This window comes from Myodes glareolus, chromosome 6, assembly GCF_982192425.1.
Source record: "Myodes glareolus chromosome 6, mMyoGla1.1, whole genome shotgun sequence".
NCBI classification, from domain to species: domain Eukaryota; kingdom Metazoa; phylum Chordata; class Mammalia; order Rodentia; family Cricetidae; genus Myodes; species Myodes glareolus.
In genome coordinates, this window is record NC_142031.1 from 26,249,109 (window position 1) to 26,268,282 (window position 19,174).

Genomic DNA, 19,174 nt, shown 5'->3' on the forward strand with positions numbered 1-19,174 from the left:
GTGCTTAGTATTTGTGCATCAGAAAACCTTTACAGTTGGCATCAACAGGATTATTTTACAGTGGTTGAATTCTCATCATAGTTTGATTTTTGTTTGTTTTTGTGTTCTTTTTGTTTGTTTTTAAGTACTTTTAGCCCTGACTTGAAAAACAGTCCTGTTGATGAAAGTGAGGTACAAACAGCAGCCGATAGTCCCTCTGTTAAACCTAGTGAGATTGAAGAAGAAACTACTTGCAATATTGAAACAGAAACTTCAGTGCAGCAGGAAGAACTTGGTAAGGAAGAACCCAAACAAGCCTTGTATGAGTCTGACTTTGCAATTGAAACACTGGACCTGGAAGCTCAAGGAGCAGAGGTCAGCATAGAAATTCCTCTTGTAGCATCCACTCCAGCTAAAACTGAGTTATTCAGCGAAAATATGGAGGAATCTGCCTTAAATCAGCAGATGCACACCAGTGACTTTGCGAAGGAAGAGACAGAAGTTACAAACCCTGAAACAGAATTATCAATATCTGACAGTGTCTTAGAAGAAAAGAACATCAAGGGAATTCTAGAAGATTCTCCATCTGAAGCAGATAAATCGTTTTCTGGAATTGCACAACCCACAGTAGAAGCCATAGCTGAAGTGAACAAACATGAAACTGTTTCAGAAGTACTGCCATCTGCTTGTGTTGTGACCCAAGAACCAGGAAGTTACATTGAGGATGAGAAGGTTGTGAGCAAAAAGGATACTTCTGAAAAAATTAGCATGGATGACAAGGAGGAAAATGAATTCAATACTGAGGAAACCAGAATGGATTTACAAGTAGAAACAGAGAAAACTGAGAAGAATGAAGCTGACACGTTTGTAGAAAAATTGGAGAAGATTATAGCAGCAATAAGAGAAAAGCCAGTAGAAAGTGCTGTACTCAAGGCAGACCCAGATAAAGGAGTGGGTGAGAGCAGTAATCCTGATGAAACTGGTAAAACTAATGTGCCGACTGTATCAAATGTATGTAATAGTAAAACAAGCATCAAGGCTACTGTGGTGTCTTCCACTAAAGCAAAAAATACAACTTCAAAAACTGAAAGTCAGAAAAATTTTCCAAAACCTGTGCTTAGAGATCAAATAATTGCTGAAAAGAAAGTTTCAGCCAAGGAATTTGGTTTGCTTAAAAATACCAGATCAGACTTGGCAGAAAGCAACAGTAAATCCAAACCCACTCAGAGTGGTGTTAGCAGAGGAAGGATCGCAGCCCTTCAATGCAAGGATTCTAAACTGGATTACAAGGACATAGCAAAACAGTCTCAGGAAACAGAGACCAAACCTCCCTCCATGAAACGGGATGACAGCAACAATAAGGTGAGGAGAGTAGAAGAATGACTCTTGTGTCTTTGAAGTTCGTAGCTCTGCTGCTATAGCTGTGAAGTAGGAAGTGTAGTTTGACTCATAGTTTCATCTCTTCACTCTAGTCCCAAGCTTCTGTTTCCCTTTCTGAAACAATTCCATTGATTTAAGCCGGTAGACATTTGGAGTGTTGAGCTCAAAGTTCCCATTTATTCACATGCTTGGAAAGAAAGTCTTACTTGATCACAAATGTAGCTGAACTAAAATTTGGTCGGAAATATAACTGATTTGAAGGAAAGGTCTGTAGTGGCTCCTAGGATGATGATTTGGCATTCTTATTCCTCTAAAATTGAAACTTTTATCAGTTCACTGAGCACCTACTTAGACATTGTGGTCAAAGAGGAAAAAAGACTTTGGAAGCTGAATTTAGCTCTAACTTTTAGAGATTGACTGTGCCTATACTATTAAATAATTATTGACTTAGTTTTATATATTTGCTAAGTATTTGCATAATTGGTCATATTTGGATATTTGCTGATTATCTTTTCTCTTTTTTAAAGAACATTAATAATCTGGGTATAAACTCTGTTTTTCTGTATTTCTTAATATTTTAGGCATTGGCTTTGCAGAACACTAAGAATTCTAAAAGTACTACTGGTAGAAGTTCCAAATCGAAAGAGGTAAAAGGAAAATATCCACATTCTCTATATCAGTCCTTCCATAGCAGTGTCTACCTATCTTCCATGCTTGCACTTATCTTTTCATAGTTAACCTGGAAGTTGAGAGTGAAACATACAGGGCATAGGATAAGGAGTGAAGTGCTTCTTGTTGTATTCTGGTGTTGTCACTGAGGTAGACTAAATAGTTTTCTTGCTGTGTGTACTAGTCTTGGGTCATTGACAGCATATAAAATCCAGAAACTTACTGGAAATTTATTTACTATGGTACCAGTTTTAAAATGATTTTTTCAAAAACAGCTATATCAGCTGTTAAGTTTTAGTAATCTTTTCAGATAATTTTATCAATATAAAACTTTCAAACTTTCATAACATTCTATAAGTCAAAATACATATTATATATAAACTGATTGATATGGTTAATTATTTACCTTTTTGTTTGAGGTGCTTTTAGAAGTCTAGTAAGTAAACACTTGCTTGATACTTAACGTGTGAAATAGTAGATTCTTTGTATGACAGTGTTTTGACAAGTGCTTTAAATGTAGTTTCAAAGTGTAAATTATTTTTTAAATTATTTGTGTGCTATATATGCATATTCTCACATGTATGTGCTCTTACATGGAGATGAGAGGACAATTTGCGTGAGTCACTTCTCTCCTTATACCATTAGTTCTTGGTATCAAACTCAGGTTGTTGGGCTTGGTGACAGGCACCTTTACCGACTGAGCTGTCTTACTAGTCTTATCACTTTGGAACCCTTTGAAATATAACATTAAATTTATTTTAGTCTTAGGAAATGGCTTTACAGAGAAATTCTCATGGATGATTCGCATATTAGTTTACTGTGACTAATAATGCCCAGTCAGTCAAAGTTTATAGTACTGCTTCTTAACTTTCCAACAGGAACCATTATTTACATTTAATTTGGATGAATTTGTTACTGTGGATGAAGTCATAGAAGAAGTAACTCCTTCTCAAGCCAAGCAGAACCCATTAAAGGGAAAAAGAAAAGAAGCTCTCAAAATTTCTCCTTCCCCCGAACTTAACTTAAAAAAGAAAAAGGGGGAAACCTCTGTCCCTCACAGTGTTGAGGGAGAACTGTCCTTTGTAACGCTAGATGAAATTGGGGAAGAAGAAGATGCAGCTGCACAAGCTTTAGTCACTGTGGATGAAGTCATTGATGAAGAAGAGCTCAATGTGGAAGAAATGGTAAAAAATTCTAACTCCCTTCTTACCTTAGATGAACTAATTGACCAAGATGATTGCATTTCCCACAGTGAATCTAAAGATGTTACTGTTCTGTCCATGGCCGAAGAACAAGATCTTCAACAGGAACGCTTGGTAACTGTGGATGAAATTGGAGAAGTAGAAGAATCAGCAGACATAACTTTTGCTACTTTAAATTCGAAAAGAGATGAAGGAACTACTGTAAGGGACTCTATTGGGTTCATTTCTTCCCAGGTGCCTGAAGACCCTTCTACTTTAGTTACTGTAGATGAAATACAAGATGACAGAAGTGATTTTCATTTAGTGACTTTGGATGAAGTAACAGAAGAGGATGAAGATTCTCTGGCTGATTTTAAAAATCTTAAAGAAGAACTTAATTTTGTTACTGTGGATGAAGTTGGAGATGAAGAGGATGGAGACAATGATTCAAAAGTTGAGTTAGCACAAGGCAAAATTGATCACCATACAGATAAAAAAGGAAATAGAAAGAGGAGAGCTGTGGACCCAAAGAAGACAAAACTTGAATCTTTCTCCCAAGTAGGTCCAGGAAGTGAGACTGTTACAAAAGATCTGAAAACCATGATTGAAAGACCTACGGCAGGTAGATACTTGAAGTGTTCATTTTTCTGTTTCATGAAATTACATTTAAAACTGGTTTGAACACAGTGCCGCAGTAGGAGTAATATCATCGTGCTGATGTTCCTTCTGTAAGCCAGCAGTTATAATCACTCAAGTTTTCCATAGAAACAAGTACAGGTTGCACACATTTCTCTTAGTTTGCAGAGTACAGGTTGTCCCAAGTTGTTATACCTCAAGAAAGGATGGCAAAACCAGGAAACAAACCGAAGCAGCCAATGCAGAGCCACAGTGAAAACAGTGTGTATGAATGGGGAAACAAGCTTTTAAAGAGCAGACCAGTGTGCACATTACACTGCCTCCTACTTCTGGCTTAAACTTGGGTTTAGAATAAAACAAGCAGGAGAACAAATTATCGAGGTACTGTTCGACTTTATTTATTTATATATATTCTTTTAAGTTAGGGTCTCATTGTGTGACCCTTTGTGGCCTGGAATTTCTTATGTAGACCAGGCAGTTTTGAGCTCATAGAGATCAGCTTATGTCTGCTTCCTGTGTCCTGGAATTAACGGTGTGAACAACCACAGCTGACAGATGTTGGTCTTTTGAGATGAGGTCTGACTGTAGCCCTTTTTGGCCTAGAACTCAAAATGTTGCCTTGATCATGCGATATTCTTGCCTCCCAGGTGCCAACATTACAGGTGAGAGTCACCACATCTGGCATAGTGTAATATTTTGGTTGTTTGGAATAATAGAGCAGCTTACTTGCTTGCAGTATATGAGACAAAAATAGTTTCCATTAAGAAAACTGTGAACCCAGTTGACACACTGTTATAGAATAAAGTCACCTTTATGAGTGAATTCAAATAGTAGTTTATTTTGTTCCCTTAGATGTTACAAATGAAATTACTCAATGCATTAATGAATATCTACTTTGCAAAGTTTTTAAAAAAGAAAGCTAGGTGTTGTGTGCTGCATGTCTTTAATCCCAGCTCTCAGCAGAGGCAGGTGAATCTCTCTGAGTTCAAGACCAGCCTGATATATAAAGCAAATTTCAGGACAGCCAAGGCTGTTATACAGAGAACCCTTGTCTTGGGTGGGAAGTAGGGGGAGGCAAAACAATAACAAAAAAGAAAAACCTTGAAAATTTTAACCAGACTAAGAATGGAATACTAGGAACATCTCACTGGATTGATAACAATTCAGGGAAAAATGTATAGCCACTCTGCAAAAAGAATAGGAAGGAATAATTTGTGTTCAGAACACAAATGGAAACATAGATTATTTTGAATGAACTGCTTTTTAAAATAGATTTCTAAGGGGCTGGGCGGTTAGGAGCACTGGTTACTTTTTCAGAAGACCTGGGTTCAATTTCTAACACCCACCTGGCAGCTCACAACTGTCTATAACTCCAATTCCAGGGGATCCAACACCCTCACACAGACATATATTCAGGCAAAACACCAATGCACATAAAGTAAAATAAAATAAAATAAAATAAATAGATTTCTATGTAGGAATAGGTTTCTTGACCGGGTGTGCTGGCACATACCTATAATCCAACACTCAGCTTCAACTACATAAGCAGATTCCTGTCTCAGAAATATAACAAAAAGGCATTCTCCCCAAATTTAGGTAGTTTTTAGAACAAATATTAGAATTACTAGTTTAATATGTTAAATTTAAAGCAATTTAAGTACTGTTATTGGAGCAATAAATTAGGCTTTCTTTTTAAAGCTAAAACACCAATGAAGAGAGTTAGAATTGGGAAAGCATCACCCTCACAAAAAGCTGTAATGGCAGAACCAGCAAAAGGCAAAGAAGCCTTCCAAATGAATGAAGGAGGTAAAGGGGCAGTTTGGGTGGGGACGAAAACTACATAACGTGAGATGATGGTAGAAATTTCACAGATAACCAGCCAAGAAACTAGAAAGGCAGAAGGCAGGCATATAAGATCCTTCTTCATAACTTAGAGAGGTTTTGGAACAGTGACATTAGAACAAGAGATATTTGTGGAAATTATTCGCAAGAGGCATTTGTGACTATGTTACAGTATCAGGGAACAATAATCTATTAACTGTTTTTTGTTTGCTTCCAGGCAGCCAGCCAGTAAATTAAACAATGTCTGAACAGCATTAGTAATAAGTTGATACAAATAAGGAACATGAACATTGTCATACAATATATACTTGTCATTGTATTCAGTATCCTCCCTGTTGTTGGCTATAAAATTTTATAATGGCTTTAGCCCTATTTCTTTTAAATCCATTGAATATATCTAAACATTTACCCATTTACTTCTTAGATCAAGGAGTCATTATTAACTAAGGTATAGTTCCATGAGTTTTAAGTTAGTTTTAGAAATCAGAAAGTATCCAACATTACCGTCACAAAGTCTACAAATTTATTTTAAATAGCTTCATGTTTTTGCTTGAACTTTTTAATGACTTTAGTTGAAGAAGCTGAATTAAACGATTCAGAGCCTGATGAAAAACGCAAGAAGACCGAAGACTCTCCTGTAGGCAAATCAGTGTCACCTGATGTGCCGGGAGGTAAAGTAAAATGATACTCCTCTTTCTTGTTCCTCTGAAATAAAAAGTGAACAAGTTAACCTTGCTTGGTATTTTGAATACAGCTTATCTAGGTTTTTTTTTTTTAATCTGGCACGAATATTTTATTTCATTCTTGAAGGCTGGGATATGCTTTCTTTTTTTCTTTCATGTACTTTTAATTACTGCCATGATAAAAACTGATTTATACTTCCCCAAACAGAAATTCCAATTAGGCAAAACAAGCTAAAAAGCTTTCATAGCAAACTTTTCTCGTGACCACTGAGCTGAGTTGGGAATTTTTTAGTTATTTAGCAGCCCATCTTTCTGTTTTTCCATCTTCTACTTTAATAGGGTATTTCTAAGATATTTGTTTTCTGTTCTCAGTCTTCAGCCAGCAGGACAGTAGCATTCTGGCTTCTCTGGAGGCTTTGGAATACATATTGCATATTCTTAAGTAAAGATAAATATTTTGTACTACTGGAGGATTATAACCAAGTGGTAGAGTACTTGACTAACATGTTTGAGGCCCTAGGTTCAATCTTCAAATTTAGATAAATTTGATTGACATATGATAAAAGTGATTGACATACTGTTGGTGGATTATTCTCTTTCTTCTTGTTTTCTAGATTTGGACTTCCTTGTTCCAAAGGCTGGATTTTTCTGCCCAATTTGCTCCCTCTTCTACTCAGATGAAAAAGCAATGGCAAATCACTGCAAGAGCAAACGTCATAAACAAAATACAGAGGTAACGCATAAAAATGCCACTGTCTTTTGATTTAAAGAGTCTTCCCAACGTTTATGTTTCTTTTCCTTTATGAGAACTTAGGTATTTATTCCAGTTCATTGCTCTTAAGTCCAAAATCCCTGGTTTTCCGTGTCACAGTATGTAACCCTACTCCTTTTCCTGGAGCAATAGCATTCTCTAGAATAGATTTGTAAACAGTAGTATCTTGTGGACCTCCTTTAAAATATAAGACTCTGCTTATCGTAATATTCCATTGCAAATTGCTGTGCATGTTAACATATTAAGATTTCTAAATTTGTAGTCAGAAGAAAATGTCAGTTTCTTAAACTGATTGAGTCACAGGCCTTCCTTTTTCATGTATATGTTTAAGGAGATACTGCTCTAGAGAGTTACTGTTAGCCATGGGAATCGGTAATTCTTACTCCTGAATGTCTAAGGTTGTTTCATATATTCTTTGCAATGAATTTCTAAAATCCAAGCTAGTTAGTAGCAGATCTTGGGTTTCCAGCCAGCTAGTTTAATTCTATGTCTAATCCCTCACATATTTTACCTTCTCTGTACCTTTAACTTGTTAGATCCTACTTTTTACTCCCCCCACCCCCCATTTAAAATCTTGCAACTGGATCCAGATGTGGTAGCATACATCTTTAATCCCATCAGTCTGGGGGCAGAGGCAGGCAGATCTCTTGAATTTGAGGGTGGTCTTCCTACAGAGTTCCAAGTTAGATGGGGCCATATAGTGAGACCTTGTCTTAGAAAAAAACTTAAAATCTTGCAACTATTTCATATGGCACTTGGAATAATAGCCATACTGACTCTGGCTCTGTAAGGCTGCATGGCCTGCTTCTTTTCTGTGTCTCTGAAATCTCTCATTACTGTTTGCAACTTTGTACCTGAGATCTCAACTACCATTGTGCCATTGCCTTAATTACTATTTCTGTGCCCCTCCCAAACCTTTCAAGTGGCCAGTTTTTCCTATCTTTTGGTCTCTACTTAAATATTAACTGCTAAGAAAGACCTTTGCTTAAGAAAGCAAACTCCAAAGCCATTTGGGTAGCACACGCCTTCAGTTTCAGCTCTTGAGAGGCAGAGGTCGGTAGATCTGTGTGAGTTAGAAGACAGCCAGGTTTATATGGTGATTCAGGTCAGCCAGGACTGCATAGAGAGAAACTTTCTCATGAAACCAAAAATAAAGCAAACTCCATCCTACATGTACAAAAAGATGAACCTTCCTAGTTCCACAGTTACAGTTTTAATTTTGTGATGTTTAAGGATCAAACCCAAGAACAGACACATGACCACACTCCTTTATTATTGATATAATTTTCGAGTAATTATTAGTGATTTCAATTGTTCTTCTCTTCAGTTCCTTTATTACAGTGTTAGCACTTAGGGAAATACCTTATTGGTCTTGTCTACTACTAATTCTCCAAGCCATAAACTCTGTCTGACATAGCATTGACTATCAGAAGGATGATTAGTGAAAGGAATGAATGTTAATTAAGACACTGCTTTAGATTATAAATATAATTAGATTCATTTAGGATTGCACATACAGCAAACAACATCTAAAAAAAATGTTTCATATTGAAAATTGCTTTTAACAGAAGTTCATGGCCAAGCAAAGAAAGGAAAAGGAGCAGAATGAGACGGAAGAAAGAAGCTCTAGGTGATGGGAAAAAGGAGAAGAAAATTCATTAGAAATTCATTTAGGGTCCAGTTGATTTGTGTATTTTTGTTATCATTTAATTTGTAATTTCTGTTTCAGAAACATATTCATGTTGTACAAATTTCTGATCGCCCTTGATGTAGAGAAACTGATGGGAAAAGTATATGATGGGTTTGATTTTTATATCAAATCATCAGGCATGGAAAGATACCTTTTAGAAGTGTTAAAATAAATGTTCCTACTGTATATTTCAACTCTTTTGTGTTTGTGTTGATTTGTAAAGTCTTGCTTGCCTCTAGTTACAGACAGGGCACTTCTCTACAACCTGTGATTTAGAATATTTGGCAGTTCTTCATGTGTTACTGGAAGTAATAGCATGATGTGGTACTTTGTCTCCGCTTTCCATGTATGCAGGCCAGATTCTTATATGTTCAGTTTTTTATGTTTGGTCAAGGTAAGTTTGAGTAAAATCCTGCCTCTCCCCCCCCCCCCCTTTTTTTTTTTTTTTTAGTTTTTAAGACATGATTTCTCTGTGTATCTCTGACTGTCCTGGAACTCATTTTGTGAATCAAACTGGCCTCAACCTCACAGAGATCTTTGCCAACTGAGCTAGCCATCTTGCAATAAAATCCTAGAATTGTACGACTTTCTCTGTTATAAAATTCTGCTTTTGCCTCCCAGGTGCTGGGATTTTTAAAGGTGTGTGCCACCTGGCTTAATTTTTAAATGTAATTGAAGGATTTTTTTTTTCCTGTTTGTAAAAAGCACCTGCCAAATTCTGGAAGTTTAGATATACAGAGCAGTTTTAACTTTTAATGAACTTTCAGATATAATTATTAAACCATCTGAGTAATGTGTAAGAAATTGTAAAGGCACTAAAAACTGAGTGTTTTCTAAATAGGTGCTAGACCCCTTCCTGCCTAATTAGCCCATACTTCAGACATACTTGCTGACTTGAAGTTAGTTTGGTGTCTGATTCCTCAGCTCTCCTGTATAACTAACATTAAGGAAAATGATGAGTGGAAGAAGCAGCAGCTCAGACAATCTCACTTTAGAGTAAAAGGAACTGCTAAAGCATAAAAGTGATGAGGAGGGGCTATTTAATTCTAATGACCAATAATGACTTTTTTGTTTTCTTCTTGTTGTTTTGGGGGGGACTTTTCGAGACAGGGTTTCTCTGTAACTTTGGGACCTGTCCTAGAACTAGCTCTTGTAGACCAGGCTGGCCTCAAATTCACAGAGATTCATCTGCCTCTGCCTTCCAAGTACTGGGATTAAAGGTGTTGCCACTACTGCCTGGCAATAATGACTATTATGTGTCACAAATAATTTCCCATCTGGGATTCTAGACGCAGAAGATTTTTTTGTAAGGTTGTTTTTTAAAAAAACAAAAACACTCACATCTATATGCATATAATCTTCTGTTCTTGATATTTTCAGAAAATCTTGAAATATGTCCTTTAATCCTGCTGTGGATATGGAGTGCATGTTCATAACAGTTTATTGGTGGAGATTTGCATTAAATTGGCTTCACTTTTTTAGTTTCTGTCATTTCATCATCTAGACACCAAAGCAAAAGTAGATTACATTCAATTTGGTCTTTTTATTAAATCCATGTATGTATGTGTGTGTGCATGTACGCACACATACGTACCTACCATGGCTTATATTTGGGTCCTAGGAATGGAATTTATGTCCTCAGGGTTGGCAGGAAGTACCTTTACCAACTGAGCTAGCCATTTTACAATAAAATCCTAGACTTGTACTACTTTGTCTGTTATAAAATTCTGTGAAAACTTGCCTTTCCAGAACTGCTCCTTTGTAATCAGTGTTTTAAAAATGTTATGGAGTGACAGGTGGATCTCTGTGAGTTCGAGGCCAGCCTGGTCTACTGAGCTAGTTCCAGAATAGGTTCCAAAGCTAAAGAGAAACCCTGTCTTGCGGGGAGAAAAAAAAAAGTAATTGGGGTTGAGGGTGTAGCTCAGTTGTTAGAGTGCTTGCCTAGCATGCACAAAGCCCTGGGTTCAAATCCCAAGGACCTCATTAACCTAGTGTGTTAGCTAATACTCTTAAACCCATCACTTAAGAAATGCAGGCAGGAGGATCAATAGGTCAGGGTCATTCTCAGCTATATTGCAAGTTCAAGACTAGAGTTTGATATTCCTTGATTACAGGATCTATCAAACAATAAGATATTTATGCTGATTTACAAATTAACATACTCATGCCCATGTACTAACTAACCAACCATTTACAACTAAACTCCAGTTATTCATATGCACAAATTTGTATCATTTCCAGTGTCATTTATATATTACCTAAAAGTAAATACTGGGCCATTGAAATGGCCCATCAGTAAATTGTTTGGCACTAAGCCAGAAGACCTGAATTTGATCCCTGGGACCCTCATGGTAAGAGAATTGACTGCCACAAGTTGTCTTCTGACCATCCCATGCACACTAACATGTCATGCATGTGCACCTTCATGTATGTATGTACTCACTTATATATGTTATGTAATAAAATATTTTTTAAAATAAATTGGATACTGTCATTCTTCCCATAAATGTAAGATCATGAATGTTATTAAAAATATTCCTAGCCGGGTGATGGTGGCACATGTTTTTAATCCCAGCATTCTCCCAGGATCTCTGTCTACTGAGGCAGCCTGGTCTACTGAGTAGTTCCAGGACGGCCAAGGCTGTTACACAGTGGACTCCTGTCTCAAAAAACAAAGCAAACAAACAAAGCCTATTTAACAAAAATTTTAGATCTTTTTCTACTGTGTGTGTCTGGGGTGGGGGTATGTTTGCCTAAATATGCATGTGTGGAGAAGTCAAGATCAGGTGTTTTTCTTTATTGCTTTGTACCTTTTTTGCTTCTTTTTGTTTTTGAAAAAAAATTGTAGTGTTTTGCCTAAATGTATGTATGCACCACATGTTTGTTCTTCTTGATATAAGGCCAACAGAGAGTATTAGATCCCCTGGAACTGGAGTTACAGGCAACTGTGAACTGCCAAGTGGAGGGAGTTGAACCTGCGTCCTCTAGAAGAGTATTTTTTCTCCTTCACCTTAAATTTTGAGATGATTCTTTCACTAAACCTAAAGCTCACTGTCTCAGCTAGGCTGATTAGCCAATAAGCTCCAGGTTCCTGTATGTTCTTCTACCCTCCCTGGCTTACAAATGTATATATTACACTTTTTAAAGCTGTGTCTGAACCCAGATCCAAATAAGTTCCATACACTGTGACGTATCACTTGGCTCTGACATATAAATCTTCATAATTAAAACAGTGTATGACTCCTGTATTTAGGTTTCTGAGGTAGGTGCTGAACTAAAAGTTTATATACAAGTGTATATATTGACTGAGCATATGCGTATAAAGCATGCTTTGTCCCGAGAGACTTCAATGAGAACATAAGCATAAAACACTACATGACAACATAACTTGTGCTAAGTGCTCCCTGAATGGCTTGGACATGAAGAAAGTTCAGCAGCCAGACGGTGGTGGCGCACGCCTTTAATCCCAATACTCAGGAGGCAGAGGCAGGCAGATCTCTGTGAGTTTGAGGCTAGCCTAGTCTACAGGAGCTAGTTCAAGGACAGGCCCCAAGACTACGGAGAAAGTGTCTCAAAAAAACAAAAATAAATAAAAAACCAGGCAGTGGTGGCGCACACCTTTAATCCCAGCACTTGGGAGGCAGAGGCAGGTGGATCTCTGTGAGTTTGAGGCCAGCCTGGTCTACAAGAGCTAGTTCCAGGACAGGCTCCAAAGCAACACAGAAACCCTGTCTTGAAAAATCAAAAACTATAAGCTTTTACATTGTTTGTAAAGTAACTTATAATAAATTAAGATCTGTGCCAAAAGCAACTCTACCAGTCAACAGTGTCTAAATGGTATTTATAGCATTTATAGCACGTTTCACCCAACATACATCTTTTCAAGTACCCATGAAACACAAACCAAAATGAACCTTGTTCTCTGGCCATAATAGAGTTAAACTAGAAATCAGTAGCAGAATAGCAACCAGAAAACCACTAAACATTTGAGGATTAAGCAACACATAAATACTCCATGTAGATAGTGAAATGCTTAAACGAGAAAAGAGATCTCAACAAACAGGTGAGCGTAGCAGGCTTTCTTGAACCACCACCCCCCAAATCATGACAGAGACTAATTATGAATGCATGGCCTTAGCTTGGGCTTATTTCTAGCTTTTTTTTTTTTTTTAAACTTAAATTAACCGATTTCTATTGATCTTTGTGCTGTCCTGAGGCTCATTTATCTTGTCTATGTACTATCCATCCTGTTTTCCTGCTTCCTTCATGTCTGATTGGCTTACCCCTGCCTGGCAGGCTGGCCCCTGACTGCTGACTAGCCACCCCTGGCAGGCTGACCACCTTTACTCTCTGCTCACCAGTCCCACCTGTATTTCCTAATTGTTTAGCTTTTTATTAGACCAATCAAGTACCTTAGGCAGGCGAAGTAAGATAGAGACACATCTTTGCATAGTTAGACAAATGCAACATAAACAAAAGTAACACATCTTTACAAATACATCATAAACAAATGCAAAATATCTCTAAATAGGTAAACAATTATTCTGTAACACAAATACAACACATCTTTACATAATTAAACAAATATTCTATACCACAATAGGTAAGTTCCTACTTTAAAGTTCCAGTACAAAGGGCTAGAAAAATTGAGCAGACTAAACCCAAAACAAGCAAAGAAACAATCAGTGAAAATAGAAAAACAGTAAAAAAGTAAAATACTCTTTCAAGCTGATAAAAATTGGTGAACGTCAGACAAGTCACTAGCTCTGTGAGTGAAGTAGGGAATAACACAGGCGTTGAAGCCACTAAAGTAACAAAACGCTGCTAACAACTGTTTTTAAATTTAGCAGCTTAGAAGATGTATTTGAGAAGATTCCTCTAATCCTGGTGGTTTCAATGGAGAACTGTTAAGTATTTTAAAAGTTTTTTTTTTTAGTAAATTTTATTAAATTATAAAAGTTTCCATTTCCGCCCCCCCTCCCAACACCCTCCCACTCTTAAAAAGTTTTAAAATGCCCAGCTTATGAGCTACTTCATCTATGTGAGACTGGTTCAATTTCAAGAAGTCAGTGTCATTCACTCTATCAACAGACTAAAGAAGAAAAATTTAATATCTGTTCATGTTTAAACCCAGCATAGTAAAAACAGCAATTTCTTTCCTTGCTGTCTTAGCTCCTGCTCATCTGGGAAAGGACAGCAGCATGGAGAGGGACAGGCTGGTGCAAAATGGTCCAGGCTGCAAATGAGAGCAGAAGAAAGCTTGGTTTCCACAGACCCGTTTAAGCCACTAACTAAAGACCTCCAGAAGTCTGAGGGTTCAGTAGAGGCAAGAACTAGTGGCTGGCTGCTCTCTGATCTTTCAGCATTAACTCCTATATCTGACACTGGGTTTTTATTATTAAGACCTATTAAAATTCGCTCTACAGACATCAGGCATATACATGGTATGCATACATGCAAGCAAACATATACATAAAAAATCTAAAAAAAAAAACTCATGGTGACTTATCCTCACAAACCTATACAAATGGCTAAATGAAAAGTAGTGATAAGAGTAAGTGCTGACAAAGCAAGGAGAAACTGAGTCACTCTTTATTATTCTAGTTATATGTTTGCCTGCGTGTGTATATCTATGCTGCCTGGTACCCACAAAGGCCAGAAGAGTCACCAGATTCCCTGGAACTAGAGTTAAGAATGGTTATGAGCCACCACATGGGTTCTGGGAACCAAACTCAGATTCTCTGGTAGAACAGCCCATGCTTTTTAACTGCGGAGCCCCTAGATTACTCCTACATTGCTGGTGTGCATATAAAATGAGTAGCACTCTGGTAAATTGGTAGAAAAACAAAACCAAACAGAAACAACAACAGGAAACAAACTTGTTATATTCTTTTTTCTGTTAATGAAAGGTGTTTGGGTACTTTATAAAGAAATTAAGTTTAGCTCATAGTTCTGGAGATTCAAGGTCAGTATGCAGAGACCTTCTCATCTCTCCTAAAGTATGAGCACACCAGTGAGTCAGTGGTCAGTCCTATTTTGTTGTTTGTGAAAGACAGGGTCTCACATAAACCCAGGCTTGTTATGTAGCCAGAAATGACCCTGAACTCCCAAGGTCTGGGATTATAGGCATGTGCTGCCACACCTGGTTTTTGGTTTTTGGACAGGGTCTTCGTATGTAACCTAAACTGACTTTAAACTCTCGGTCCTACTTCAGCCTCCCCAGGGATTGCAGGTAGACCCTATTATTACTAGCAAGGTTATCTTTTATATGACAACCCTCTGATAGGCATTGCCTAGGGTCCCACAAGTAGATCAATTCCTCTGGTAGATATTGTCTTCAGTGATCTCATCTCTTTGTACTATGCTTAAATCACATTTCCTATCAATATCACAGTGGGGACTGGATTTCTAACACGAATCACTGGGGATGCCTTAAAAGCATATTGGAGTCATGGCAGCATCCAGCTCAGTACATGTACTCAACTGTGGATGCTACAGAAGACAATTTTCACACAGATTCATGTTTTTTTTTTTGTAACTCTGTATAGTAGTTTCAAATTAGAAGCTATCCAAATATCCTTCTGTAGATAAACTGATATACTGATAACCTGAGTTTCACATCATGCACCCCAATTCTGCTCACTTCCCAGTCCTCCCGGATCCTCCCCTCATCCTTGCTGTGCCCTCCCCCAAAAGAAAATAAAGTGAGCAAGGGAACAAAAGCAAAAAAACAAAAAAAAAACAAAAAAAAAAATCAAAAATCAAAACAAAGCAAAAACAACAGAAAACTCTTTGCTTCTTTCCTGCCTCTCCAACCCCTCTTTATCTGTCTGGTGGCAATGGAGGCTTCGGTGTGCCATATAGTATACCTTTTTGTCCCATCAGCTTTACTGGCAAGTGTTCATCGCAGTGAGTCACTGGTCTGATTCGAGACCTCTGGTTTCTGGCACACCATCCTCACCAGATCTTCACCAGAACTCCTCTGGGATATCCTGTGGCTGCCCCTAGTCTTGGAGATCTTGTGGGAATCATTTCACAAAGCCAGTCCCTTCAGGAACTCCTGTGGGTCCTAGGTAAGGTAGATGCTGTGGGCCTGGGTGGTAAACTGATCAGTCCAGGCCACTGGCGTCAGAGTCAGCTCCCCAACATGCATGCCCACAGGGTCGATTCACCCTTGCCTGTGGTGAGGGGTGGGGCTATCGCTCCTGAATGCAGTGCTGGCTCTCTTGCTATAGTGTCCAGAGAGAGGCAAGGCCAACTTTCCCAGGGCCAGTGAAGAGCAGGGTCAGGTCAGCATGGCCTTCTGATTTCATCTCACATAATTCTTAAGGCTTCGTGAGGTAACACAGGCAACTGACATCAACACAGATGCCAGGTGCAGTCGGACCAACATCCTGGAGGCATGGGTGGAAGGAATGGCTCCTCAGGTGGGAAGGGTTCTGGTGGCCATATGGCTGCTGCAGCCCCAACCCTGGGCCTCTATGTAACCTTTGGTGGCAATGCGGGACCTGGACTTCAGTACAGACCCCAGCTGCTGTAGGACCAACAACCCCAACTTGGTTCTCAGCAGCAGTTGAGTCTGGATGTCACCATTGACCCAGAGGCGATATGACTGTTGATCTTGGGTGTCTCTGCAGGCCTTCAGTGGTAACAGGAGCATCAGACATCAGTATAGACTCTGGTTGCAGTAGGACCACAGACCCTGACATGGCCCTTAGCTGCAGCTTTGGCTCCAGTGTCACAATGACATTGAGTAGCAACGCAGGCTACTCAGATCTGGATGCATCATGGTCCTCCAACACCAACCTGGACTCAGATCTGACGCTGGGCATCCTCATGGTGCTCGGTGGCAATAGGAGCCACATATGTCAATCCAGACCCTGGCTGCTATAAGGCCATGAACCCAGACATGGCTCTCGGCAGCAGCAGATTGGGCTCAGATGACATCATGGTCCTGGGTGGCAGCACAAGCCACCCATATCTGTAGGTCCCTGCTGTGACATGGCCTCCAGACTCCAACCAAGCCACAGGCTCGGGTCCAGATAGCAGGCCTTTGTGTGGGCCCTAGTGGGAACCTGGGTCACAGACTCCAATCCAGACCCCAGCTTCAGCTGGGCCATGGACCCAGACATGGCCCTAGGCAGGAGTTTGGCCTGGTCGACATCCTAACTTCAAGTGGTAGCCCCGGCCACTCAGATCAGGATTGCTCTGGCACCAACATGGCCTCTGGACACCAACAAGGCGACTCAGACCTCAGGCTTTATGTGGTCTTTGGTGGCACCATGGTACATGGGCATCAACCTAGACCTTGGCTGCAATAGAACCACGGACCCAGACATGGTCCTCAGCAGCAGCCTAGGCCTGGTTATCACCATGGCCTTAGGTGGCGACAAAGGCCCCCAGATCTGTACAGCTCCAGAGGCAGCATGGCTCATGGACCCAAAGACACCTGGAGGCAGCCCAGCCCACTGAAAATCAGAATGGCACTGGACAGCAACAAGAGTTATGACATCAACACAGACCCTGGCGACTGTAGGACCAGGGATCCAGACACAGCCCTTGACGGCAGCCTGGCTTGGACATTAGCATGGCACCAGATGGCAAACAGACCCCTCCTCTCAGTCTACTCCTTACCGCCTTCACCATGATCAAAGGTGGCAAGCAGGCCTCCAACATCTGTCCACTCCTCGTGTCTTTACTTCTTCTTTTCGCATCTTTCCACAGCGCTTGAAGCATTCTGCTTCTGTCTCTTCCATTTCTCTACCACATATTTCCTGATCATAATAAAGCCCACATGGTGGGCCCATGGCTGTCTATCCACCGGCCAGGGCCTAAGGACCCCGGCTGACTAGACCCTGACTCGACTCCGCAATTTTAAATTTAAACCTTGATAAGTGCAACAATTTAGGTAATTTAGGTAAAAAAAAATTATGCTAAGTGGGAAAACACTCTCAGCAGGATGCACACCTTTGGGATTTCACTTCTATAGCAACTGTGAGGTGGCGCTGAAGAGAGGGTTGCTACTGCCAACAGCTAGGGATGGGAAAGAAGTTGGGTGCAGCTTGAGAAGGGCAATAGGAAGTTGTTTGGGTTATGGTTATGTTTGCTCGGAGTTATACACCAGAATGGCATCGTGTTTTACACACACAAATAACTGCCTGTGTAATAGAATTTAACAAGTATTGTGCCAGTACTTTCTGTTGATCTTGACATCATTATAGTTGTTTGAGATGTTAGCATTGAGAAAGGTAGAAAAATCACGTTCATGGCTTAAGTAATTTATTGTAGTCTCTTATTAATTAATTTTTTACTCATTAGAAATGGTTTTTCTGTGTAGCCCAATCTAGCCTGGAATCTGCAATCTTGCTGCAATCCTGCCTCAGCTTCCCAAGTACTAGGTCACACGAGGTGTGTGCTGCCGTGCCTGGTTCCTATAAAACAGTTTTTAACTATTTCATAACAATATTTTAAAAACTTAAATTCAAGGGTTGATTTGTTCATGTATTTAAGAAGTGGCAACCTCTGCCAAGAGTGACTAACAGTAATCTGTCATATGTACTGTCATCACGGTTAAGAATATCATTGGTATCAACAAATGAAATCCAAGTGGAGGATATCGCTGTAGAAACCCAAATGTGTGGGTTGTCTAAGTAAGTCACTATAGCAAAAGTAATTTTATACAAAGACTGTAAAGTCAGTTGCTTCTTTTAGCTGACTGAAGGTGTAGTTGGAAACAAACATAGCATACAATTAAAAACAGGCCTTGAGACCAAGAAGGCCTGTGGCAACCTTGGAGTCCTCATCTGTAGTGCCAGGTCAGGTAAGAAGAAGGAGTCCCTGGCATAACACATTCTAGAACTAACCTCATAGACACTAAATAATTCTTACAAGCTATCTAGGCCTCCTTTAGCCTAATCGCACACCCATAACTATCTGTGTGTATGTGTCTGTGCATAACTATCCCGGTGTGTAACTATCCCAGTGTAGGTAGTTGGGTATGTGTGTGAGTGTGTGTAGGTCCTCCACCCTATGTAGAGTATCCTATGGACTCAGTTTAAAAGGAGACCAGTGCATAATACTGGCCCACTTAGTGCCTTAGTCCCAAAGCCGTGTTCTCACAACTCAACAGGGAACATGTCTCTACTTGCTAAGGGGTCATGAGGCCTTTCAGAAAATTTCAGAACAGAGAGGCTCTTGCCACACTCAATTCTGAACACAATTCTTTTCCACTGTACCTGTTGTGGTAGAAACAAACAAAACCAAAAACGAAGCTAAAAGGAAATGAATAAAAATCTCCTCTAGGCAGAAGAAGAGAAACATCACTAATTTTGGAAGAGTCTAA

At 39.4% G+C, this 19,174-nt stretch overlaps 1 protein-coding gene across 15 annotated transcripts in view; it reads left to right on the forward strand.

Moving 5' to 3' along the window:
* The window catches only part of Znf638 (zinc finger protein 638), a 73,423-nt gene extending 64,397 nt beyond the window's left edge, over positions 1–9,026 (forward strand). For 8 of the 15 annotated variants that reach the window (XM_048416499.3, XM_048416502.3, XM_048416503.3 and 5 more), the window contains 7 exons: positions 126–1,341; positions 1,941–2,006; positions 2,907–3,831; positions 5,544–5,651; positions 6,260–6,358; positions 6,985–7,103; positions 8,711–9,026. In XM_048416499.3, coding sequence (XP_048272456.3) covers positions 126–1,341; positions 1,941–2,006; positions 2,907–3,831; positions 5,544–5,651; positions 6,260–6,358; positions 6,985–7,103; positions 8,711–8,776 — 2,599 coding nt within the window. In that variant the 3' untranslated portion in view covers positions 8,777–9,026. Of the gene's footprint in view, positions 1–125; positions 1,342–1,940; positions 2,007–2,906; positions 3,832–5,543; positions 5,652–6,223; positions 6,359–6,984; positions 7,104–8,710 lie in introns of all 15 variants that reach the window. The other 7 variants (XM_048416505.3, XM_048416514.3, XM_048416512.3 and 4 more) reach the window with 4 other exon arrangements.
* The last annotated feature ends 10,148 nt before the right edge of the window (positions 9,027–19,174 follow it).